Source organism: Heptranchias perlo, chromosome 10 (assembly GCF_035084215.1).
Source record: "Heptranchias perlo isolate sHepPer1 chromosome 10, sHepPer1.hap1, whole genome shotgun sequence".
Lineage (NCBI taxonomy): Eukaryota > Metazoa > Chordata > Chondrichthyes > Hexanchiformes > Hexanchidae > Heptranchias > Heptranchias perlo.
In genome coordinates, this window is record NC_090334.1 from 61,861,327 (window position 1) to 61,888,101 (window position 26,775).

A 26,775-nucleotide genomic window follows, 5' to 3' on the forward strand; every position below is an offset into this window, starting at 1 on the left:
AAGTGGCAGTTGGCTTGGACCCACTCTTGTGTCAGCTGGCAGAATGTAGCAATACCAGCAATCTGTGCGTGTGCATATCAAGCCCCTGTTAAACTAGCAAACAGTCTTAACCAAAAGCAGTGTAGTTAAAAAGCCAGTGATTCACTCACCAGAATAGAATGCATCCCCATGTACAGTCGACTGAGGCACACAAGGATACACCAGCTGGAAGCCAGTAGTAGTCCAAACGCATATGGATACTGAAAAACAATTTTTAAAAGAAATTAGCAATGAACAAGGTAATATCTAAATAATGGGATTGCTGTGGTCTGATTAAATATATAGTATTTTACAAGATAAGTGGACATTAGCACGCAAAGCTAAATTCCCCTCTAAACATATGAAGTACAGTGTTGGTTCAGTTGTTTTCAACTGACATCAAGGACTATGTAAAGAATGCTTATCTTCTATAATATCTTCTCAAGGTAGAGTTTCATATTAGCTCTATTGGAAGGTAATCCATCCTGCCACTGTCCTCTGTTAATAAGAGGGTGGGGAGCTGGGAGAGAAAAGGCAAAGTGGAAAAGTATTACTGGTACCTTACATTATTTACAACTTCAGTAATGGTATGACACCAGAACTGACAGATTAAATGTGTTGATGGTGCCACTGCTTTTCTAGTCCTTCGCCTACAGGTGTGTGTGTGCCCTATGTGTCTGTGCGTGCGTCCTGTATCCCAAGAAATCACATTACACTTCTCAACTCACAGGTTACAAGGATGCCTTTATTGGGTTGCAAAGCCACCGTTGGATTTTGTATGCTGCATCCACACATAAAAATACAAAATCGATATTCACAAAGAAAGTTGTGTTCACATATAATGAATTCTTTTTAATTACACTTTAGGACAATTATTTTTAAATTTGTAAAATGAAAACCAATCTATTTGTGGTTATGGTGCACTTAATAGGAGCTATCAATTCAAATCCCATTTCCCATCCCTTTTTTTGCCTTATATTCTTCCTTTTCAAATATTATTCAATTTCCTTTTAAATGTTATTAGAATCTCTGCCTCAAAGAAAAACACTTCTGGTAAAGCATTTCATGTTCTAATAAATCTCCATGCAAAAAAAAATTGAATTTCCTACTTTGTTCTTCTAGCGATAATTCTGAATCTATGCCCCCTTGCTGCCAAATTACTAACCAGTGGAAACAATCTTTCACTGTTAACCCTCTCAAAAACTCTCAGTTTTGACAACTTCAGATCCCCCTTAACCTTCTGTTCCAGTCCTACAACCCCTTGTTCCTAGTATCATTCCAATGAATCTTCGCTGTACGTTTCACATGGTTCTAATATCCTTCCAACAACAACTTGAATTTATATAGCACCTTTAACATAGGAAAACGTTCCAAGGGGCTTCACAGGAACGTTAGCAAACAAAATTTGACACCATAATGAGATATTAGGACAGGTGACCAGAAGCTTGGTCAAAGAGATAGATTTTAAAGAGTGTCTTAAAGGAGGAGAGAGAGGTAGAGAGGCGGAGAGGTTTAGGAAGGGAATTCCAGAGCTTAGGACCTAGGTAGCTGAAGGCACTGCCGCCAATGGTACAGCGATTAAAATCAGGGATGCACAAGAGGCAATTCCAGAACTGGATGCAATACTCCAACTGTGACCTAACCAGCATGTAGTACAAATTCAACATAATTTCCTTGCATTTTTACTAAATGCCCCCATGCATAAAACCTAGAATTCGATTTTTTTAAAATGGCCTTTACTACCTGCATCTCACGATTTTTTTTCTGTCCTCCATTGTTAAGTATTTTACCGTCACTGTTGCTCAAATGTTTACCAATGGCTTGTAACTTAACCTTCCGTCAAAAGAGGTTGTGGGGAAGGGGTGAAAAGTGCATAGATTTTCAACTTACCAGGGAAGTATGCAGTCATATGTCCCTGGTATTCTAGCACTGAGATGGCAGCAATGGCACTGAAATATGGCACAAAGCTACACAAGTGAAGATCTACATTGAAAAATACACAACTGGGTTATTATACCACAGATCAATATTTGAATGTCTGCTGTCATTCATGATTCCACAATTGCTCCTTCTAATATATTCAGCAAAAACCATGTCTAATGTATAGAAGGTGCCGTTAAAAGCCACTGATAAATCTTTCAGCAACAGTGAGGGTAAAATTGACACTCCCCTTGCACAACAGCTCACCGTGGCACATTTGCGTTCCGAGTGTAGAAGCAAAGTTGGACTTGATGCAACCTCTTGTTACTTAATTATAATTTTACAAACTGTCTACACTGATATTCCCCCATGACTGGTTCCAGATAAGGACAAAATAATTTTTCATGGGTCAAGAGCATTTTGATCCACCCTTATTGTATAAACACAAACTTTAAAATCAGTAAAACTTTTCCACATTGCAATGTGTTTATATGTAGATTAAATAATTGCGAGGCATATTCTAAAGAAAGCGAGTTCTAGTCACGTAAATATTCGAATTCTGACATGCAAGCTCATTAGGTTTATTTATCTCTTTCTCTTCCCCTGCTACTTTCATTAGGATGACAAGTGGCCTTCAGTAAAACAAAGAGCTGCAGCATTCGGACACGTGCTGGCACCACTTTGTCTAAGGAGTACACATGTCCTGTTCATTAGTCTGGCACAAACTATCCTCCACTGAACCTAGGCTGGGATCTCATGACTGTTATCGTGACCCAAAAAACACAAAAACATCGCATTCAGCAGACTGAGTTGGTTAGAGAATACATACATGTACTTTTAAAAAAAAATTATTGGGAATCTATTCAGAAAAAAGTATGCATAGGAAATAAACACACACACACACACACACTTGGCAGACAGTCAAACCCCACACTCCTTGTGCTGATACACATTTTTGAAAGAGCAGATTAAAAAAAAGACACATTTGCTGAAGTGCACTGGCAGTTAAGACTCATCATGGGAGTGCCAGAGGAATTTCAGATTTAAAAATCAGGTTATTACACAAGTTAGCTCCCAATGATTGAAGGCACGGTCCTGGGACAACACAGCAATTCCAACCACTCTTAGAATGGAACAAATGGATCAACGGTGAAGCAAAAATTCTGAAATGTCAGGAAAATGTCCTTGGTGCCTCAGTTGCTAAATGCTTCAATTTGTATGGAACTGAACCACACAGACCAGAGAATTTCCTAGGTTCAATCTTCATGAGTTAGCTGGTTTCAACTGGGGCGCTACAATTTAATGGAGAAGGGACAAAAAAACCCACAGGGTTCCTTTTCTAAATCACTGTAAACATTGGATGAGGTCCAAATGAAGATTGGATGTGATGCCCTCCGCAGTTGAATAACCTGACATTCACTGTCAAGGTTCACACATGAATAATGTCCCCCAGCACGTTTCCCAGTGACCCAAGGAACTGCATCCCAACATGAATCAGCACCTACTGGATAGGAGGTGAAATAAAAACAGCAGCAAACCAAACCAACTCAGATCAAGCATCTCTTACAAAGCACCCATAGCCAGAAGATTGCTGTGAGCAAGTTATAAAAAAAGTGTTTGAAAGGGATTTATTTTGACGTTAAATGGTTGTGCCAAAGCATGCCTGCCAACAGATAGTCAGCCTAGTTAATGTGCCATCCAATAAATTTACAACTGAATATTTGTAGCAAGATTTTATTTTTGCCACATTAGTTAACTCACGTTGATTTGTTTTTACACAACACGAAAAACACATTTCACAGAATTAGAATATAGCACAGGGGGCCCTTCAGCCCATTGTGCCTGTGCCAGCTCTTTGAAAAAGCTATCCAATTAGTCCCACTCCCCTGCCTTTTCCCCACAGTCCTGCAAATTTTTCCACTTCAAGTACTTATCCAATTCCCTTTTGAAAGTTATTATTGAATCTACTTCCACCACCCTTTCAGGTAGTGCATTCCAGATCATTAACAACTCACTGCAGAAATTTTTTCCCCCTCATATCCTTTGGTTCTTTTGCCAATTACCTTAAATCTGTGTTCTCTGGCTATGGACTATTCTGCCACTGGAAATAATTTCACCTTATTTACTCTATCAAAATCCTTCATGATTTTGAACACCTTATCAAATCTCCCCTTAAGTTGCTCTACTCAGAGAACCCCAGATTCTCTAGTCTCTCCACGTAACTGAAATCTATCCTCCCTGGTACCATTCTAGTAAATCTCCTCTGCACCCTCTTTAGGGCCTTGACCTCCTTCCTAAAGTGTGGTGTCCAGAATTGGACACAATACTCCAGCTGGGGCCCAACCAGTGTTCTATAAATAGCTGATCTTAACCTTAACTCGCCGCAGGGCAAGAAAGGAGAACGAACCTGCAATACTCGGGTATTTTGACGGACTACATTCTAGAAACCAGCCCTCAGTGAGATTATCAGATTTGAACCCAAATATTGAGCTTCTCAGATACTTGTAATACTTCTATATCCTGAATGCACTGAAATTTCTCAAATAGCATCGTCGTTTGCTCCCCCTTATCTATCAATGGATGTAGGAAAAGCCATTAGCAACGGTGAAGCTTCTTAATGGACGCTGCATACAGACTATGTTGTTGCATTGCAATGAAAGAAATCCGAAACATGCCGTTGTCCCAAAAGATCTCATTTTGCCCATTAACATGCACCGAATACAATCTCTCTACATAAGAGTTTATTTGTGGCCAGACCAGATGGTATGAAGAGTAAATACCATATTGTTTTCATTTTCGATATTGTCCTTAGTTTCCATGAGTAGCACTCAAACTACAACAGGAAAAAAATCAAACTGCAGGAAATCTTAAATAAAAGCAGAAAAGACTGGAAATACACAGTGTATGAAAACTGAAGACAGATTAATGTGCTGGTTTGAGACACTTCATCAGAACTGCATTTCTAATGATGCTCTCTTTAGGCACTGATTAGTCTGCTACACATTTCCAGCCTTTTCTATTATAGAAGACTGCATTTGTAGATTTCTTGCATGTTACAAAGTCCAATTTAGTGTTCAGTGACCAACCCTGAAAAGAGGCTGCTTGGAGATTCTTAGCACTCATTTTAAGCAGCATTTATGCCAACTACCATTTCAAAGGTTACAGAATCATAAAATGCAGATAATGTAAAAACCAAACAACATGAAGGCCATTGAAAGTTTCAGTATGTTCTGCATACATTTCACCACATTGATAAAGAGGTCAATGGGGACACTGGGAAATAATACAGCATTACGGCCTCTCTAAGCCAGTGTTGTCCAATTAGCCACTAGCCACGTGTAGCTAATTGGGAACCAGATGTGGATAATTGCATTTTTGATTAGTAAATAAAAAGTGATCTTAATACTCATTCTCACAGTGTAGGCATCTATACTTCAAACATTTATGTGTGTTTGTTGGTAAAATGGTAAAAAGCCAAATGTGCGAGTGTTTTTTGATAGTTGTGTGTGCTTTACTTCCTTGGTTACTGCTTATTGGCTATCTGCTAAAATGTTGTGCAGCATGGGTGAAAACTCCAGACCTTCAGCACCATGGAAACACCAGTAATAGCATATAGAATCATAGAAGTTTACAACATGGAAACAGGCCCTTCGGCCCAACATGTCCATGTCCCAATTGCCTGCACTTGGCCCATATCCCTCTATACCCATCTTACCCATGTAACTGTCCAAATGCTTTTTAAAAGACAAAATTGTACCCGCCTCCACTACTGCCTCTGGCAGCTTGTTCCAGACACTCACCACCCTTTGAGTGAAAAAATTGCCCCTCTGGACCCTTTTGTATCTCTCCCCTCAAATCTATGCCCCCTCGTTATAGACTCCCCTACCTTTGGGAAAAGATTTTGACCATCTACCTTATCTATGCCCCTCATTATTTTATAGACTTCTATAAGATCACCCCTAAACCTCCTACTCTCCAGGGAAAAAAGTCTCAGTCTATCCAACCTCTTCCTATAAATCAAACCATCAAGTCCCGGTAGCATCCTAGTAAATCTTTTCTGCACTCTTTCTAGTTTAATAATATCCTTTCTATAATAGGGTGACCAGAACTGTACACAGTATTCCAAGTGTGGCCTTACTAATGTCTTGTACAACTTCAACAAGACAACCCAACTCCTGCATTCAATGTTCTGACCAATGAAACCAAGCATGCCGAATGCCTTCTTCACCACCCTATCCACCTGTGACTCCACTTTCAAGGAGCTATGAACCTGTACTCCCAGATCTCTTTGTTCTATAACTCTCCCCAACGCCCTACCATTAACGGAGTAGGTCCTGGCCCGATTCGATCTACCAAAATGCATCACCTCACATTTATCTAAATTAAACTCCATCTGCCATTCATCGGCCCACTGGCCCAATTTATCAAGATCCCGTTGCAATCCTAGATAACCTTCTTCACTGTCCACAATGCCACCAATCTTGGTGTCATCTGCAAACTTACTAACCATGCCTCCTAAATTCTCATCCAAATCATTAATATAAATAACAAATAACACCGGACCCAGCACCGATCCCTGAGGCACACCGCTGGTCACAGGCCTCCAGTTTGAAAAACAACCCTCTACAACCACCCTCGGTCTTCTGTCGTCAATCCAATTTTGTATCCAATTGGCTACCTCACCTTGGATCCCGTGAGATTTAACCTTATGTAACAACCTACCATGCGGTACCTTGTCAAAGGCTTTGCTAAAGTCCATGTAGACCACGTCTACTGCACAGCCCTCATCTATCTTCTTGGTTACCCCTTCAAAAAACTCAATCAAATTTGTGAGACATGATTTTCCTCTCACAAAACCATGCTGACTGTTCCTAATCAGTCCCTGTCTCTCCAAATGCCTGTAGATCCTGTCCCTCAGAATACCCTCTAACAACTTACCCACTACAGATGTCAGGCTCACCGGTCTGTAGTTCCCAGGCTTTTCCCTGCCGCCCTTCTTAAACAAAGGCACAACATTTGCTACCCTCCAATCTTCAGGCACCTCACCTGTAGCTGTCGATGATTCAAATATCTCTGCTAGGGGACCCGCAATTTCCTCCCTAACCTCCCATAACGTCCTGGGATACATTTCATCAGGTCCCGGAGATTTATCTACCTTGATGCGCATCAAGACTTCCAGCACCTCCCTCTCTGTAATATGTACACTCCTCAAGACATCACTATTTATTTCCCCTATCATCCATGCCTTTCTCAACCGTAAATACCGATGTGAAATATTCATTCAGGATCTCACCCATCTCTTGTGGTTCTGCACATAGATGACCTTGTTGATCCTTAAAAGGCCCTACTCTCTCCCTAGTTACTCTTTTGCCCTTTATGTATTTGTAGAAGCTCTTTGGATTCTCTTTTGCCTTATCTGCCAAAGCAATCTCATGTCCCCTTTTTGCCCTCCTGATTTCTCTCTTAACTCTACTCCAGCAATCTCTATACTCTTCAAGGGATCCACTTGATCCTAGCTGCCTATGCATGTCATATGCCTCCTTCTTCTTTTTGACTAGAGCCTCAATCTCCCATGTCATCCAAGGTTCCCTATTTCTACCAGCCTTGCCCTTCACTTTATAAGGAATGTGCTTACCCTGAACCCTGGTTAACACACTTTTGAAAGCCTCCCAATTACCAGACGTCCCTTTGCCTGCCAACAGACTCTCCCAATCAACTTCTGAAAGTTCCTGTCTAATACCATCAAAATTGGCCTTTCCCCAATTTAGAATTTTAACTTTTGGGCCAGACCTATCATTCTCCATAGCTATCTTAAAACTAATGGTCAGAGTATCACTCTGCACTTCTAGTTCTGCAAAAAGTGTATGAGTAAGAAGAATGGGACTGAACATGCAATGTAGGCTGACATTTCAGCACAGTACTGAAGGAGTATAGGATTGTCAGAGGTGCTATCGTTTGGATGATACATGAAATTGCGATTCTGAATACCTATTAAAGAGGGTATAATAGATCCCACGGCACTTTTCAAAGAGGAGCAGAGAGTTTACTCAGTATACTGGCTAACATTCTTCCTTCAACTAAAACCCACAAAAAACAGATTATCTGGTCATTTACCCCCTTCACTGTTTATGAGACATGGCTGTGAGAAAATATCAGTTCCCACATTTGCCTCCAAAATAAAAGTGACGATACTTCAAAAATAATTCAATGGCTCTGAAGTGCTTTAAGATATCCTGAGGATACGAACATAGGAACAGGAATAGGCCATTCAGCCCCTCGAGCCTGTTCCGTCATTCAATGAAATCATGGCTGATATATATCCTAACTCCATCCACCCGCCTTGGCTCCGTATCCTGTAATACCCTTGGCTAGCAAAAATCTATCAATCTCAGATTTAAAATTATTAATTGAGCTAGCATATACTGCTTTTTGTGGGAGAGTGTTCCACACTTCTACCACCCTTGAAGTGTTTCCTAACTTCTCTCCTGAATAACCCGTCTCTAATTTTAAGGTTATATCCCCTTGTCCTAGACTCTCCTACCAGTGGAAAAAGTTTCCCTCTATCTATCCTATCAATTCCTTTCAAAATCCTAAAAACCTCAATCAAATCACCCCTTAAACCTTCTGTATTCCAGGGAATACAAGCCTAGTTTATGTAATCTCTCCTCATAATCTAACTCTTGGAGCCCTGGTAAATCTGCACTACACTTCTTCCAAGGCCAATTTATCCTTTCTAAGGTGCAGTGCCCAGAACACACTCAGCACTCCAGATGTGCTAACCAGGGCTTTGCACAGCTGTAGCAAAACTTCCTCCTCTTTATATTCTAGCCCTTCAATTATAAAGGCTAACATTCCATTCGTCTTTTTGATTATTTTTTGTACCTGACTACTACATTTTCGTGATGTGTACATGGGCCACTAAATATCTTTGGACCTCCACTGTTCCTAGCTTTTCACCATTTAAAAAATATTCAGATCTATTCTTTTTTGGTCCAAAATGGATGACCTCTCACTGACTGGCATTCAAATCCAATTGCTACAGTTTTGCCCACTCACTTAATCTATCAATGTCTCTTTGTAAATGTTATGCCCGTCTACACTACTTACTATGCCACCAATCTTTGTGTCATCGGAAAACTTAGATGAAACAAGTCATTAATAAATATAATGAATAGGTGAGGCCCCAGCACACATCCTTGTAGGACACCATTAGTCACTTCCTTCCAATTCACGTACATAGGGACATGATTGAGGTGTACAAAATTATGAGGGGCATAGATAGGATGGATACTCAGGAGCTTTTTCCCTTCGTTGAGAGTTCTATAACAAGGGGGCATAGATTCAAGGTAAAAGGCGGGAGGTTTAGAGGGGATTTGAGAAAGAACTTTTTCACCCAGAGGGTGGTTGGAGTCTGGAACTCACTGCCTGAGAGGGTTGTGGAGGCAGGAACCCTCACAACATTCAAGAAGCATTTGGATGAGCACTTGAAATGCCATAGCATACAAGGCTACGGACCAAATGCTGGAATATGGGATTAGATTAGACTGGGCTTGATGGCCAGCGCGGACACGATGGGCCGAAGGGCCTCTATCCGTGCTGTATGACTCTATGACTCTATATCCATTATCCCTACTCTGTCTTCTACTGCCTAACCAATCTCCTAACCAGTTCAATAATTTGCCTTCAACTCCACAAGCTTTAATTTTAGCTAACAGTCTCTTATGTGAAACCTTATTGAATGCCTCTGGAAGTCCATATAAACTACATCCATAGACATTCCCCTGTCCAGTTCTTCAGTTACTTCCTCAAAAAATTCAATTAGGTTCGTCAGACATGATCGACCCATTACAAATCCATGTTGGCTCTCTCTAATCAGCTCAAATTTCTCTTAAGTACTCACTCTTCCCTTAATTACAGATTCCAATAACTTGGCGCTATATAAATGCAAGTTCTTTCTTTTATTAACGAACTGCATAGAGAGGACCCCCACCCTTCAAACTTGGCGCCATCTTGTGATTCCTCAATGTTTCTGGCATTTAACTTATCCTCCAAGAACTCCAAACTATGATCTCAGGGCACAACTGAAGGAACCAGGCACCATACAAGGCTAATAATTAGAGTTTAATCCCTCTCCTGCTAAACATATACGATACACAATGCTGGCAAAAGATTGCTTACAAGTGAACTCTGTGCTTGGGATAAGGAAGATTCTGGCAATCCATTGGACCCTGCTCTTGTTGCAACAATTTAGTACAATAAAATGAAACTAATGAGTGACCTCCTGTTCTACATAATAATGCTCAACAGAACAATAAACAAACATGTACAAAACTCTGGTTTAATTGCTGGGAAAGGTACACAAAGGATTTAAGTGTTAATCACTTATTATGTGACACTAATGCAAAAAATTAGTTAGAAAAGTAATTGATTTGCATGTCCGAATCAATTAGCCATATAAAGCAGTAAAGTTTTAAGTTTGATTCCTGAAGCCGAAGCAAATTTTTAAAAAACTTTAAAATCTGCATAGCTGAATTGCAGGTCTTAGCATTTTCGTATTTGCAGTCACTGCTTAGATATATTCTGTCCCAGACTGCTTTGACTCACTAAGAAGGCGGGTAAAGAGAGAAAAAAAAATCACCTAGGCTGAACAATCTCAACGATTAACTTGATTGCATGCCAAAGTCAAATAATGGAGAAGTAACTAGCAGAAAACTGTTGTCCATTACAGCTTTAATTACAATCTTGACAAGATGTCACAGACTATTTACATGCAATGTGATCAGTCAGCTGCACCTTACTCATATTGAAGCTACAGGACATGTATGTATGTTGAATTCAGGGAAACTTAGATTTAATGTTTCAAGAGGAGGTTGATTCATGTGCTAACATGCTTAGTCCAGTGTCCTTTTGGAAAACGATCAACATTTGAGGTTGGAGCCAACAAATTTTGCCTAAACTCTACCAGTGGTTGGTTTTATGGCTGATGGATTTCCAAAATCAAGAGAAATATCCAAAATCAAGAGGATGCTGGTTTTTTGGAGTCCCTTTCACTATTCGCTCTAGAACCACAATACATGGTCACAACATTTGAAGAATGAAATGAGGAACTAGTCATGGCAACTCTTCGCACTTTCCACAACACAAGCCTTCTCCCATTACCTAGAATTCCATTTTTCTACAATCTCATATTGCAGTCATTATCTACAGGCTACAACAATCTTCAATATTATGAAAAACTAATTAATAGACGGCTGCTTGTGGCCTTAAATGCACTATTTTTGGGACAGGACAGGAATTTATATAGTGCCTTTCATGACCTCAGGACATCCCAAAGTGCTTTATAGCCAATGAAGTACCTTGGAAGTATAGTCACTGTTGTAATGTAGGAAATGTGGCAGGACTTTGCCTAGAATTTAATGATCTCACCAGATGATTTGACTATATTTTAATAATAATTTCTTAAAAAAGTTACTTCATCTTCTTTCCCCAATTAGGTCTCCAACCATGGCTGAGGGAGCAAGTGATCAACATTCTCCCAATTGCCTGCCAAATCAGAAATGCAGTGTTACAGCTGCATAAGAGGATCCCAGAGATGATTCCAACTGTGGAAGAATCTGTCTCCCCACAATGGCTCATTGGTGTAAAAACCCATATTAGCCCACTCAGCATCAGCAGTATTCCAATACATGAATTACTAATATAGGGATAGGTTTGTTGTGCCTAAAGGTCTGTTCTAAAAGAAGTTCTTGATTAAATATTATGCACTGGAAATCTACGGACAATCCGTTGTGTATATGCTTTATGACAGAAAAAACTGCTGTGTTTGAAGTTGCAAGATGCATTCTATCTTCAAAGTGTTACCATAACTGTGAGTTACTGTAATAGACATGCCAACTAAACTAGATCAGGACAGCTTTAGCTGCAGGTAGTAAGCAGACGTGGTGCTCTGCAAGGGATTGCAACTATAGCATTTCCAGCCTCTGACATCAAACAAGTTGCAAAAAGTTCAACATTTTTTGATGTAATTATAATAATCATGTTTCAGATTCTAAATCTACTGGAACTAAATGAAATGGGCTATATATTTAGGATACAAAAATTGGAAATAGCCATTCTCAAACATCCATAAAACTGAATTGCGAGTCAGTGTTATTACTGTCTAGCTTTAGGCCAATGTACAGTATTACAGCCCATTTACTTTTGCAATAATATGCGCCACAAGTTTGAACAGTAGTAATTCTGTAGTGTAGAGGAAACTGTTCAGTACACCTCACTGAATAATTACGGTATGAAGAGGGGGAGAAAAGAATGAAGGAAAGTGATATTCACAGTTGAGCCAGGAATGGGTGAAAAAAGTTATTTATTCAGCATTCAGGTTGAGGATTTTAAAAATTATTTTCTAGCTAATGGAAGACAATTCCCTGCTCAGAGAATAAAAATGAGCTGAGTTAATGTTATGATAGTCAGACTATTATTGGTAACAGTTATAGACTTGCAAGTAAGATCCATCTTCCATCACCATCCCTGGGTATGTCCTGTCCCTGCGGCAGGTCAGACCCACCAGAGGTGGCGGTGCAGTGGTATACAGTCAGGAGGGAGTGGCCCTGGGAGTCCTCCACATTGACTCCGGACCCCATGAAATCTCATGGCATCAGGTCAAACATGGGCAAGGAAACCTTCTGCTGATTACCACTTACCACCCTCCCTCAGCTGATGAATCAGTCCTCCTCCATGTTGTGCTCCATTTGGAGGAAGCACTGAGGGCAACAAGGGCACAGAATGTACTCTGGGTGGGTGACTTCAATGTCCATCACCAAGAGTGGCTCAGTAGCACCACTACTGACCGTGCTGGCAGAGTCCTGAAGGACATAGCTGCCAGACTGGGTCTGCAGCAGGTGGTGAGCGAACCAACACGAGGGAAAAACCTACTTGACCTCGTCCTCGCCAATCTACCTGTTACAGATGCATCTGTCCATGACAGTATTGGTAGGAGTGACCACCGCATAGCCCTCGTGGAGACGAAACCCCGTCTTCGCACTGAGGACACCATCCAACATGTTGTGTGGCACTACCACCGTGCTAAATGGGATAGATTCAGAACAGATCTAGCAGGTCAAAACTGGGTATCCATGAGGTGCTGTGGGCCAACAGCAGCAGCAGAATTGTATTCCAGCACAATCTGTAATCTCATGGCCCAGCACATTCCTCACTCTACCATTACCAGCAAGTCAGGGGATTAACCCTGATTCAATGAGGAGTGTAGAAGAGCATGCCAAGAGCAGCACCAGGCCTACCTAAAAATGAGGGGCAAACCCGGTGAAGCTACAATACAGAACTACATGCATGCTAAACAGCGGAAGCAACATGCTATAGACAGAGCTAAGCAATTCCACAACCAACGGATCAGATCAAAGCTCTGCAGTCCTGCCACATCCAGTCGTGAATGGTGGACAATTAAACAACTAACGGGAGGAGGCGGCTCCATGAACATCCCCATCCTCAATGATGGTAGAGTCCAGCACGTGAGTGCAAAAGGCAAGGCTGAAGCATTTGCAACCATATTCAGCCAGAAGTGCCGAGTGGATGACCCATCTTCGCCTCCTCCCAATATCCCCACCATTACAGAAGCCAGTCTTCAGCCAATTTGATTCACTCCACGTGATATCAAGAAACGGCTGAGTGCACTGGATACAGCAAAGGCTATGGGCCCCGACAACATCCCAGCTGTAGTGCTGAAGACCTGTACTCCAGAACTAGCCACGCCTATAGCCAAGCTGTTCCAGTACAGCTACAACACTGGCATCTACCTGACAATGTGGAAAATTGCCCATGTATGTCCTGTCTAAAAAAAGCAGGACAAATCCAATCCAGCCAATTACCGCCCCATCAGTCTATTCTCAATCATCAAAGTGATGGAAGGTGTCGTCGACACTGGAACCAAGCGGCACTTACTCACCAATACTCAGTTTGGGTTCCGCCAGGACCACTCGGCTCCAGGCCTCATTGCAGCCTTGGTTCAAACATGGACAAAAAGAGCTGAATTCCAGTGGTGAGGTGAGAGTGACTGCCCTTGACATCAAGGCAGCATTTGACCGAGTGTGGCATCAAGAAGCCCTTGTAAAATTGAAGTCAATGGGAATCAGGGGGAAAACTCTCCAGTGGCTAGAGTCATACATAGCATAAAGGAAGATGATAGTGGTTGTTGGAGGCCAATCATCTCAGCCCCAGGAAATTGCTGCAGGAGTTCCTCAGGGCAGTGTCCTAGGCCCAACCATCTTCAGCTGCTTCATCAATGACCTTCCCTCCATCATAAGGTCAGAAATGGGTATGGTCGCTGATGATTGCACAGTGTTCAGTTCCATTCGCAGCCCCTCAGATAATGAAGCATTCCGTGCCCACATGCAGCAAGACCTGGACAACATCCAGGCTTGGGCTGATAAGTGACAACTAACATTCGAGCCAGACAAGTGCCAGGCAATGACCACCTCCCCTCGACATTCAACGGCATTACCATCGCCGAATCCCCCACCATCAACATCCTGGGGGTCACCATTGACCAGAAACTTAACTGGACCAGCCACATAAATACTGTGGCTACAAGAGCAGGTCAGAGGCTGGGTATTCTGCAGCAAGTGACTCACCTCCTGACTCCCCAAAGCCTTTCCACCATCTACAAGGCACAGGTCAGGTGTGTGATGGAATACTCTCCACTTGCCTGGATGAGTGCAGCGCCAACAACACTCAAGAAGCTCGACACCATCCAGGACAAAGCACCCCATCCACCACCCTAAAGGTTCACTCCCTTCACCACCGGGCACCGTGGCTACAGGATACACTGCAGCAACTCACCAAGGCTTCTTCGACAGCACCTCCCAAACCTGCGACCTCTAGGCCAACGGCAGCAGCCACATGGGAACACCACCACCTGCACATTCCCCTCCAAAGTCACACATCATCCTGACTTGGAAATATATTGCCGTTCCTTCATTGTTGCTGAGTCAAAATCCTGGAACTCCCTACCTAACAGCACTGTGGGAGAACCTTCACCACACAGACTGCAGCGGTTCAAGAAGGCGGCTCATCACCACCTTCTCAAGGGCAATTAGGGATGAGCAATAAATGCTGGCCTTGCCAGCGACACCCAAATCCCATGAACGAATGAAAAAAAACTAAGTTGCTTTCTTAGCTGGGGAATGGTGCATGCTCGTTACCTAAAAGAGGGAAAAATGAAGGGAGGTAGACATAAAATTAACAGACATTTAGTGAATTAACTCTCCCCAAAAATCCTTATATATTAAAACTTCAACACACACAAAGTTACATATAATATTTGCTAAAATGCTCAGTACAGCACTTTGAGAGTCACTGAGGTGTCATTTTGTACAGCAATTTATGAGGCAGTAACTGGCATGCAGCTTTGAAGCTCTTAGCTCCTGAAAATATATGAGCTTTCATGTACTCACATGGTCACTCAAAACCAATCAGCCCTTGTAGCCCTTAACACCATTCACTGGATAGTTCCTTAAGGAGCCCATTTTTACTCACTTACTCAGCTTCTGCCCATACATCATTAACTGGTTATGTAATTGCAGACCTACAATAAACCTTGGCATATAATTCAATTTCTTTCTTTCCTGCCAGAAACTGTCTGAATTTTTGATTATTTCCCAGTGGGAACGAATGTAGCTGCTTCTGACAGCTTTGGGTACAGGAACAAACTGATCATGTTGCAGTCAAGGCACAAGTGTAACAGAAAAATGGAACATTACTTCTGTAACTGGGAAGTGAAATTAAGCAGCACCCAAGGGACTGTGCTAAAATAAATTAGAGACAAAGCTTTCACAATTATTTGTGCATGTAGCGACACCTACATCAACAGAAGCATTGGAAGTTACGGACACTTGATTTCACAGAGCTTACCGAGGCATTTTCTGATTGAATAATCTCTCTGTAGTTTGCTTGCTGGTTGTGTTCTATTATTATTCACCTGACGGAAGGGGGCGTTCCCATGTTCTCCAACACCAAAAACACTGATGTTCTGACACCCCACATTTACTCCATATCAATCCATTTTAGGTTTCAATGCTGGGTTTTGACTACACTCTAATCGAGGGGTCCATTGAATTTGTAAAGGAGTTACTCCATATATTTTTATAGAAGAAAGGGATTTACAAAGGCAAGGCCCATGCTGCAGCACACCAATGTACAAAGATATGAAAAGCCCCATCAATCCATTAGACATTGTAACCTCATGCCTTCGGGGAGATATTTAAAAACAAAAAGGTTTCAGGAAAAATTTCCAGGCAATTTTTGACTAATCCCATAACGTAACCTGGATGATCACGTTTGCCACAATACATCACCACATGAAATTAAATAACCCACACCCTCCTGATTTACTGCAACGCTCTCCTCATGCAGGAACTTATTGACCTTCTTAAAGGCTGCAAGGAGTAAGAGAAGACAAGTGAAGACATAGTGGCTAGGTGATGTTTTTAAAAGCCTTTCATGTTAACAGGAAGGAAGAAAGAAGTAGGGAAATAATAAAGTAGGGTGGGACACCATGCAGTAAGTTGTGATTTCAACAGTGAGGGCACAGGTCAAGGAAGAGCATGTAGGATGGTGCAGCTGAAGCTTTGGAAAACCAAGAGAGGAAATTTCAGAGGCTGCAAAATAGAGAGACTGTAAGAGGGAGAAAGGCTGAAGATGACAGAGGAGAGAAGTATCACCACTTACAAAAGGAGGATACGAAGAAAACTAACAAGAAAGATTTCATAAGGACTCCAATTCCAACAGGTAAGTCCTATGTAAACAGGAAATGCTGAAACAAAAAATTAGGTCAAAAGGTTTGACTGCTGTAAAACAAAGCACTAAGTCAACTGCTAAAACATACTTGGGGAAAGAGGGTGAATAAGTCTAGCATTTACTTATGAGAAGTCAACTGTTGCAGGGAGGAAATAAAGCAGTTGTCATTAAAATCACATCATGCATAATGCAGAGACCAGTTTGCAATGACACACAAGATATCACTGTCCATGGAAACACAGCACTTAGCAAACCATCTGGGGGAATTAATTTCAATCTAAACCTGATTATGTTCAATAACCTATTTCTTTTACAAGATAAAACCAGATTTTGAAGCCACAGCCAATACCAAGGATTAACTTCTAGGTACAATCTTGTATTTCAAATTAAAAACAAAACCCATCACTGTTGAAATATTTTGCTGAATGTGTTTCCATTTTACCATAGGTTTTTATTTTAAAATACCAGTGGGTCCTCTGAGCTTTGCACAGAGCAAATTGGATGGCACAGTCTTTTGTACAGCACGATTATACCACAAAATGCACAATACATTATGCTGCTTCTAAGATAGAGACACATGTCTCAAAGTCTAATTGCTATTAAGAAAACACAAGGTGAGATCTGAGTTTATTTGCAGATTGATAGGTGCTTATTAATTCAAGCTCTAGGTCAATGACTGCCTTTTTTTAAAAACAATTGTTGTTTTGTATCCAATATGTGACATTTTGGTGTGAGGCCAAAGCACTAGTTGCTTTATGTTAACATAGATAGTGCTGAGAGGTGAAAAGCCAATAAGGCTGCCCCAAAGGAACATGGGGAAAAAATCATAACAGAACTATTGCAATTTTGGAACACTGGGCCTACACAATCACATTATAAAAGTTTCAAAGACTGGTTTCATGAGGCTTCTTGTGGACTACCATTGATAAAAATATCTCCGTTCAGGGAGGAGACACACCTGATTTTTTTTTTAAAAGACATTTTATCCCTCCCCCCCACCATTTACAACTTAACTGAATTGTATTTAGTTATAAACCATGTGCTACTAAAATGTGGAAATGCTGACATTGAATCTTATTCAACAAAAAGAGTGGAGGCAGGCAGTTGTCAATTCAAAGTACCACTTCCAGAGTGTGAAGTGCTGCAAAAGAACATCAAACATCAATGCACAAGACAGTACCTACTCTACGGCAAATACTGTGAACTATTTCAGTTTAACGCTCAAAAAGTAAATTTCTATCTTTATTTAAACCAGGTGCCAATGAGCAGGAGAACCTCGACAGACATCGGCATTAATAAGTTGCAGGAACTGCATTTAATACAGTTTCCTGTTTAAAATGAACTTTTACACTGGGATGCCAACAGCATGTAGAAAATTCTACACTGATATTATGATGCCCAGCATTAAAATTTGGTCAGAGCTCCCCAGATGGCTCAGTCAGCGAGTGTATCCAATAAACAGTTGAGGCATACATTCCAGGAAAATTTAAGACTCGCTTCCCAATCTATGCTGAGTTAGCTGATCTCAACTGGGACAATGGTGGGGGTACAACAATTTGCCTCAGTGCCTCCAGAGTAGGGATAAGGGGGGAGGGGAACAAATGAGCCAGGGTTCCACTTCTGATTGTTCGCCAATGACCCCTGCTGGCAGTCTGTATGTATGGGTGTCAGGTGAGCATTCAGCGATCACGCACAATCCCTGCACTCGCCGACGCTCACTATCAAGGCTCACGAATGAATAATGACAACTTGGACAAGGTACTGGAAGGTAAACAGTGCTTGTGGAAATATGCAGCAGGAAGGAATCACTGCTTCTAGAGAGGGGAGAGGAGGGGAAGGGAGAAAATTGGCAAGAAGAAAAACTTAAATGCCCAACAGCTATTGCCCAACATCTATTAATCTCCTAATCCTGGAAAAACACATTTGATATCAATTGGCATCCAGTTTCAAAGGGGCAACAAGGTCACTTCCTCTTACTTGCTGTTATTTCTAACAACTACAGGAAGTAGTATCCATATTAAGCACGATTTAAAAACATAGAAACAAATCTCAAGGTCCATGGCTTGAAAGACAAATCTGAATATTTTCTAAATGGCGAGACTGGAAACTATGGAGGAGGAAAGGGATTTGGGTGACCATGTACACATCACTACAAGCTAGTGCAGAGGTACAAAAAGTAATTAAAAAGGTTAATGGAATGTTGGCTTTTATCGCAAGGGGGGTGAAATACAATGGGGAGAAGTTATACTTCAGCTGTACAGAGCCATGGTCAGACCCCATCGGAAGTAGAGAGATCATTTTTGGGCACAGCACTCCAGGAAAGATATGTTGGCCTTGCAGGGGGTACAGTGCAGATTCATGAGAATGATACCAGGGCTTAAAGGGTTAAATTATGAGGACAGGTTGCATAAACTTGGCTTGTGTTCCTTTAGTATAGAAGATTGAGAGGTGAACTAATTGAGGTGTTTAAAATAATAAAAGGATCCAATAGGGCTGTGGCATTTGGGTTAATTGAAATTTTCAAGACCAAGATCGATAGAATTTTATTAGGTAAGGGGATCAAGGGGTATGGATCAAAGGTGGGTAAATGGAGTGGAGATACAGATCAGCCATGATCTAACTGAATGGTAGAATGGGCTTGTGGGGCTGAATAGCCTACTCCTGTTTCTACATTCCTATTTCCAACATGTTTGGATTCATTGTCTTCCAAACTCAACTTGTATCTCATATCAATGAAAGCTAAATGTTGTGTTTTGATAACTTGGGAAACTCCTGCTCCAATTTATTTCTCCAATCCTAGACAAACTTCATGATATTTACGCCCATCCTTGATTTGATATAATTTCTTCATGGGACCTATTACACCTCAAGCTTCAACACATAACCCTCAAATATCTTATTTCTCCTTCCCTTTAGATAGGAAAACTTTAATGATTGTGAATCAATCACTTAGTGAGGGACTGCAGTCATATGTAGGCCAACTCAAGAGTGTGGTACTAAGTTCTCCAACAGCTCATTGATTAATTCCTAGAGTGGTGCTGAGCCATTCATGCTGGGAATATCTAGAATTTGAAGCCCATTCTGTCGAGTCCACTGGCTTCACCCAGGAATGCTACATTTAACATCAGCATCCATAGATGAGGGAGGGGGTAAAAAAAAAACCAGTGTTACTGTTCCTGATCACTATCCACTGACTCTGCTGAAAAGTATACACATGGATGACAGGTGAGTACAGATTGGGCACAACGGAGAAACTCCACAGTCAAACTGCCTGCCAACACTTGTTGTCTAGCCCCGTATGAAAAATGGTAATTGGGAGAGGTACCATACCTCAGCATGAGTCAGTACATTCAGGACAAGGAAGAGGAATAGAAAACATGAAACATGTGCTGCCAATGCTCTCAGTAGAGATAATTAATTAATAGCCTGCTGACACTCACCATTCAAGCATTACGAGTATAACTAGTATTGGAAAGCTAGTTAGCTGTAATTTATGAACAACTTTGAACAAAATCAGTCAACAGTCCAGCCCATATACAGCCAGCAGCACAAAAGCAAATATTCTTTGAGAGATTCAAACTTAGCATCATGAAGTTAACCTAGTATTGGTAGACACACACCAATATCCTCATGAAACTTCATTAAAATTCAGTAAGTCACAGAACAGCAAAGACCTCAACACATGAGCCCTGATTGTAGCCTTTACTTAACATATTTTCACTTCCTCCAATCGATACATTAAATTATCCACTACACTAGCCATAGCTGCTAATGAATGAATCAATGTTTCTGGGTTGCACAACAAGGTTTGATAGTGAAGGACGTACTTGCATTTGTTCAAAAAGCATGCAGTGCAGACGCCTTCTCCCAGCTGAGACATCAGCATATGATGTCATTGCTAACCAGATGGTCTTACTAGTTTATTCTTCCATCTGTCATAGTCCATGAAACATAATGAAGGGATAAAATAAGCAGTGTTTTATTTATGGTGGTCTGCCAGAAATGTAAATCATGCAGATGAATTTGGGACGGTTTTAAAAAAAAATAAAATGAGAAAAAAAGAAAGCCTGAGCCTCTCTTGCAACATACTGCTCCACCCCCTAAAAAAAACGATACTGGCTACTCCATTCATCTGATTAGTATAGCTCCCTCTTCAATGTTTTCGCAAAAGATTGTTGAAGTCATTTAATATCCATACTGCTCTGGAAGTGCAGGCAGCAACACTTTTCAATAACTGGTGTGCAGGTTATATCAGCATGCCATCTGTGAGGGGAAGCAAGTGGGTCTTCTGTTCATATTCATTTCAGTTGGATCTCCTTGAAAGTGTTTTTTTTAAAAGAAGTAATTTACTTCTGCTTTTGCTAGTTTTTGGACTTCGGGAAGTCTACATAGCACAAGGACTACCAACTGAGGCAAATATGTAATAATAAATGAGAAGTAATAAAGCCTTGTTGCTGCAGCTCAATGAAGGTAGATACTTTCATGCTCAACATAAGAACATAAGAAATAGGAGCAGGAGTAGGCCAATCGGCCCCTTGAGCCTGCTCCACCATTCAATAAGATCATGGCTGATCTGATCCTAACCTCAAATCTAAATTCATGTCCAATTTCCTGCCTGCTCCCTGTAACCCCTAATTCCCTTCACTTCCAGGAAACTGTCGATTTCTGTTTTAAATTTATTTAATGATGTAGCTTCCACAGCTTCCTGGGGCAGCAAATTCCACAGACCTACTACCCTCTGAGTGAAGAAGTTTCTCCTCATCTCAGTTTTGAAAGAGCAGCCCCTTATTCTAAGATTATGCCCCCTAGTTCTAGTTTCACCCATCCTTGGGAACATCCTTACCGCATCCACCCAATCAAGCCCCTTCACAATCTTATATGTTTCAATAAGATCGCCTCTCATTCTTCTGAACTCCAATGAGTAGAGTCCCAATCTACTCAACCTCGCCTCATATGTCCGCCCCCTCATCCCCGGGATTAACCGAGTGAACCTTCTTTGTACTGCCTCGAGAGCAAGTATGTCTTTTCTTATGATGTGGAGATGCCGGTGATGGACTGGGGTTGACAATTGTAAACAATTTTACAACACCAAGTTATAGTCCAGCAATTTTATTTTAAATTCACAAGCTTTCGGAGGCTTCCTCCTTCCTCAGGTGAACGTTGTTGGAAAAGTTCCAACAACGTTCACCTGAGGAAGGAGGAAGCCTCCGAAAGCTTGTGAATTTAAAATAAAATTGCTGGACTATAACTTGGTGTTGCAAAATTGTTTACAATTGTCTTTTCTTAAGTATGGACACCAAAACTGTATGCAGTATTCCAGGTGCGGTCTCACCAATACCTTATATAACTGCAGCAATACCTCGCTGTTTTTATATTCTATCCCCCTAGCAATAAACGCCAACATTCCGTTGGCCTTCTTGATCACCTGCTGCACCTGCATACTAACCTTCTGATTTTCTTGCACTAGGACCCCCAGATCCCTTTGTACTGCAGTACTTTCCAGTTTCTCGCCATTAAGATAATAACTTGCTCTCTGATTTTTCCTGCCAAAGTGCATAACCTCACATTTTCCAATATTGTATTGCATCTGCCAAATCTCCGCCCACTCACCCAGCCTGTCTATATCCCCTTGTAGGTTTTTTATGTCCTCCTCACTCTCTACTTTCCCTCCCATCTTTGTATCATCTGCAAACTTTGATATGTTACACTCGGTCCCCTCCTCCAAATCGCTAATATAGATTGTAAAGAGTTGGGGACCCAGCACCAACCCCTGCGGAACACCACTGGCTACAGGTTGCCAGTCCGAGAATGAACCATTTATCCCAACTCTCTGCTTCCTGTTAGATAACCAATCCTCCACCCATGCCAGAATATTACCCCCAATCCAGTGATTCTTTATCTTGAGCAATAATCTTTTATGTGGCACCTTGTCGAATGCCTTCTGGAAGTCTAAATACACTACGTCCTCTGGTTCCCCTTTATCCACCCTGTACGTTATGTCCTCAAAGAATTCAAGCAAATTTGTCAGACATGACTTCCCCTTCGTAAAGCCATGCTGACTTTGTCCTATTAAATTATGTTTATCCAAATGTTCCGCTACTGTCTCCTTAATAATAGACTCCAAAATTTTACCCACCACAGATGTTAGGCTAACTGGTCTATAATTTCAAGTTTGGACTACAGGAGCATTCGTGTTATCACATTACTCAAATCAACAATTCTGAAAGGAACTGTGTTAAAAAAGGATCACTTCCCATTTTAAATGTATTTCCATTCAAAAGGAAAACACAACTCACTTTGCTACATATTTAAAAAGGAGTACTTTCCAGACTGCACTCCTGATAAAACACAATATTTAAATTTTTCATAACTTTGATAAACACATTAAACAATCCAACGTGAGATCATTGTATTAGTTCCAGAGCAAGTATCTGCTCTGATTCTTGGTGATTGTGTGCTCTCTCTCAGCAAGAGTGCATTCACCTCCCCCAACATGGGGGGTGGGTGGGTAAGAGGAAAAAGGCAACAAAAAAAAATCCTCCAAAAAAAACAAGCAGAAAAGAGCACATCACCATTTTGCTAAACTTAGAAGCAAATTATATAATCTGTATTGTGTACGTTTGGAATGTGATGACAGCTGTATTGTATTATTACAAATTTTATGAATAAAGTATATATTTTTTTAAAAAGTATATTTTGCCCACTAAGACCGCATTAACAATATCAGTGCAAAGCTGTTTCACTTTGCGTGGAGACAGCAATGTAGAGAAATGAAGCAGCCAATTTGCAGCACGATCCCACAAATAGCAGAGATAAATGACCAATTAAACGATTTTAGCGCTGTCGGTTAAGGGATAAGGACACCAGGAAAGCTTCCGTTCTTCGAATAGCACCATGGGATCTTTTACGTCCACCTGAGAGCGCAGACAGGGACATTGGTTTAACGTCCCGTCCAAAAAATATAACTGGAGTGTCAGTCAAGGTTTCATTGAGTCCTGGAGAGGGGCTTGAACCCACCTTCTGACTCAGATGAGAGTGCTACCTCAGAGTCACGGCTGACACAATTAAAACTATGGGTGGATGACGATTACCAAAACAGATATCAGGAGGTAGTGCTTTACCTAAAATAAACTACAGTTATGCCAATCACAACATTAATATGCACCAAATTATGATGTTGGTGATGTAATCATTCTTTAAGGTAAGATACCAACCCCTGGCAAATATTGCTTTATATGCCATTGTCTGTATTGCTAATGTCATAAAATTTATTCCTTTATTGTTAGTCCTACAGAAGGTTTCATAAAACTGTCAATAATAATTTATTTTCTGTAGGTTATAATCCAGTAACAAAATAAAAAAAACATTGCTTATAATAACCAACATACACTGCATTGTTTTCATGCTATGCTTTTGAAAATCTTTTAAAGTTTAATGTTAGCACGATCAGTTCATTGTTAATATTAAAATTTAACAAGCATTTGAATGCTGGTAAGTACAGGACTATAGTTGCTTGCACGCATATGCAAAACTCCATTCATCAGGGCAGAGAATGACACAGAGCAGGTAATACAACTTGGTTCTGCCGGCTCGGGACGCAAACCGTTGCCTGCAGTATATCTACGCCCTTAAGTCAAAATACAAATACTTGTTGAAAGGATCACCGTTGTATGAACTGTTTTAAACCGCTCAAATTAACTTTCAGTTGGCTTCAAGAACTTTATTGTTTAGCACCATACTTACTATAAAACCAATTGGTTCACAAACATTAGTTGAAAAGTATTTTTAAAAAATTGAACAATGACAAAATCACTTTGTAAGTGCAATGCTGAACACAAAAAGTTGCACACATATCTAAAGTTCAGCACAAAGGGTGCATTTGACAACATCCCTGCGTCACCTTGAGCCAAAGCGTCAACCGTTTTTTAACAATACACCTGGTTCATTATTACCCAAATCTTTCATTCCATCTGCCATACCACTTTGCAGAAATTAACAAGGAAAAACAGGTAGCAAGGCTGCCTAACACCAATCTCGACAATCAATTACTCAACCTGTATTGGAAGTCTACTTCCAGTTGTGTTGCCAGCATTAGTACCAATATAATACAGCAAAGAAAAATCACATTCAAACCAATGTGCTTTAATATTGTCCCAGTCCCATGATACTCATCAACTCAAGTTACTCCCACCACCACCACCACCCAGCGTGACAGATCCGATTCAAAAGTCATTCTCAAAAGTGACCGCTCATTAGACTTCTGATTCACTATAAATAAAATTACCTCCCATCTGCCGAAGGTTAAGAAGAAGAGTGAGAAGGGGATGGCCGTGCCCGACATGGCGTGCGTGGAGGGCATCCCGTACTCGGAGTCGTAGAAGACCTCCACCTTGACTACAGGCGGGGAGGTGGGACGCGGCCAGCGGATGATGTCCTTGGTGCACTGCCCCAGGTACATGACCCAGACCCAGATGACGATGAGCCGGCGGCCAACGTACGGGTCGATGTTCCAGAGCCAGAAGGGGAAGAAAGTGATGTAGAAGAGCTCGTTGCCCAGCTCGGTGCCGAAGCTGAACAGATAGTAGAGCAGCCTGTTCCGGATGATGAACTCCGTCTCCACCTCCTCGCTCAGCGAGTTCTTGCGCCTCGGTTTCTTCTTGCGATCTTCTCCCGGGGACGGTGGTGGCTGATGATGCCGGCTGTCGGGTCCGGGAGCCGGCGGGCGGGAGATGGTGGTAGTGGTGGTGGTGGTGGCGGCGGCGTCGCTATCGCCGCAGAGCCGGGTCGGAGCGGCCAGCTCGCAGGAGATGCCGTTCTTGCCGAGGTGCTTTCCGCAGTCGGCGCCGGTGTCCCTATCTCGAGTGGGCGGCGCATCTCCCCGGTACCTGGCCCCGGTGGCGGCCTCCGCCTCCTGTTCCTCCCCCCCGCGGCTGTGATGGCCGCAGTCGCCGTTAGCGAGTGGCTGCGCGCAACGGACGGCAGCCACGCCGCAGAGCTGCTGAAATCTGGCCACTTGGTAAGGATCGTGCAGGTAGTCGACGAGCTGCCGCCAGCCGCTCGCTTTCACCCCCATTTTAGGTGCTGGTTTTCGGTCCTCCGCCGGGCGCTCAAACCCGAGAGTTGACGGTTTCTGCAGCCGGTGGTGGTGGTTCTCGAAGCCTCTTCCGCTCCTGATTTATTATCACTTCAACTGTCGCTTCTGTCACAGCCTCCGAGCTCCGCCCGGCTTTATTTATTATTTATTTATTTATTTCCTGACGGCTGCGACCACCACTTCACTTCTCTCCTCACTCCATCCGAGCTGGGAAAGGATGTGGACTCGGGAGGAGGGTGAGGGTGGCGGCTGCTGGTTGGGGGCGTGGAGAGAAAGAGGCTCGCAGCCTCAACGTGCTCGCGTCGTCCTTTCCCGCGCTGCTCTCGGGGGCGCGCGCTTCGCAGGCGCTGCTGGAGGAGTGCGCGCGCTTCGCAGGCGCTGCTGGAGGAGTGCGCGCGCTTCGCAGGCGCTGCTGGAGGAGTGCGCGCGTAACGGCGCCGGCGGGCGGGTGAACGCGTTCGCTGGACCTTTGCTCCTCGTTCCGCTTACTCTGTGGAGCGCGCACGAGTTGCGGCGGAGCTTTGAGATTGTGCTACGGTGCTTGAGGAAGTAATTACTTCACAACTGGGCAGCAAGCAAGCGAGCATAGTGTTTAGTTTGAATGCTGTACAGCAGCTGATCAAACACACACACAAGCCAACACAGAAAATTAGCAAAAGTCGACCAACCGCTTCAAAAAAAAACTGGCAAATGAAGGAAAATCCTGATTACAAGCCTATGTATGACATGTGAAAACAAACAGTTACAGGTAGTAAATTAAGCATACCCAACATTGCTACACTTGCATTAGAGGGATAAACATAGTTAAACAGGTTAGATGCTGAGGGGCTGTTTCTCCTGGCTGCAGAGTCTAGAACCAGGGGTCATAGTCTCAAGATAAGGGGTCGGCCATTTAGGATCGAGATGAGGAAAAACTTCTTCACTCAGAGGTTTGTCAA

At 42.1% G+C, this 26,775-nt stretch overlaps 1 protein-coding gene across 1 annotated transcript in view; it reads right to left on the reverse strand.

Annotated features, from left to right (window-relative positions):
- The window catches only part of sgpp1b (sphingosine-1-phosphate phosphatase 1b), a 41,880-nt gene extending 15,789 nt beyond the window's left edge, over positions 1-26,091 (reverse strand). Inside the window, exons 1-2 of the mRNA XM_067991924.1 lie at positions 25,028-26,091; positions 150-239 (exon numbers count right to left, since the gene is read on the reverse strand). Coding sequence (XP_067848025.1) covers positions 150-239; positions 25,028-25,816 — 879 coding nt within the window. The 5' untranslated portion in view covers positions 25,817-26,091. The remainder of the gene's footprint in view (positions 1-149; positions 240-25,027) is intronic.
- Positions 26,092-26,775: the final 684 nt, after the last annotated feature.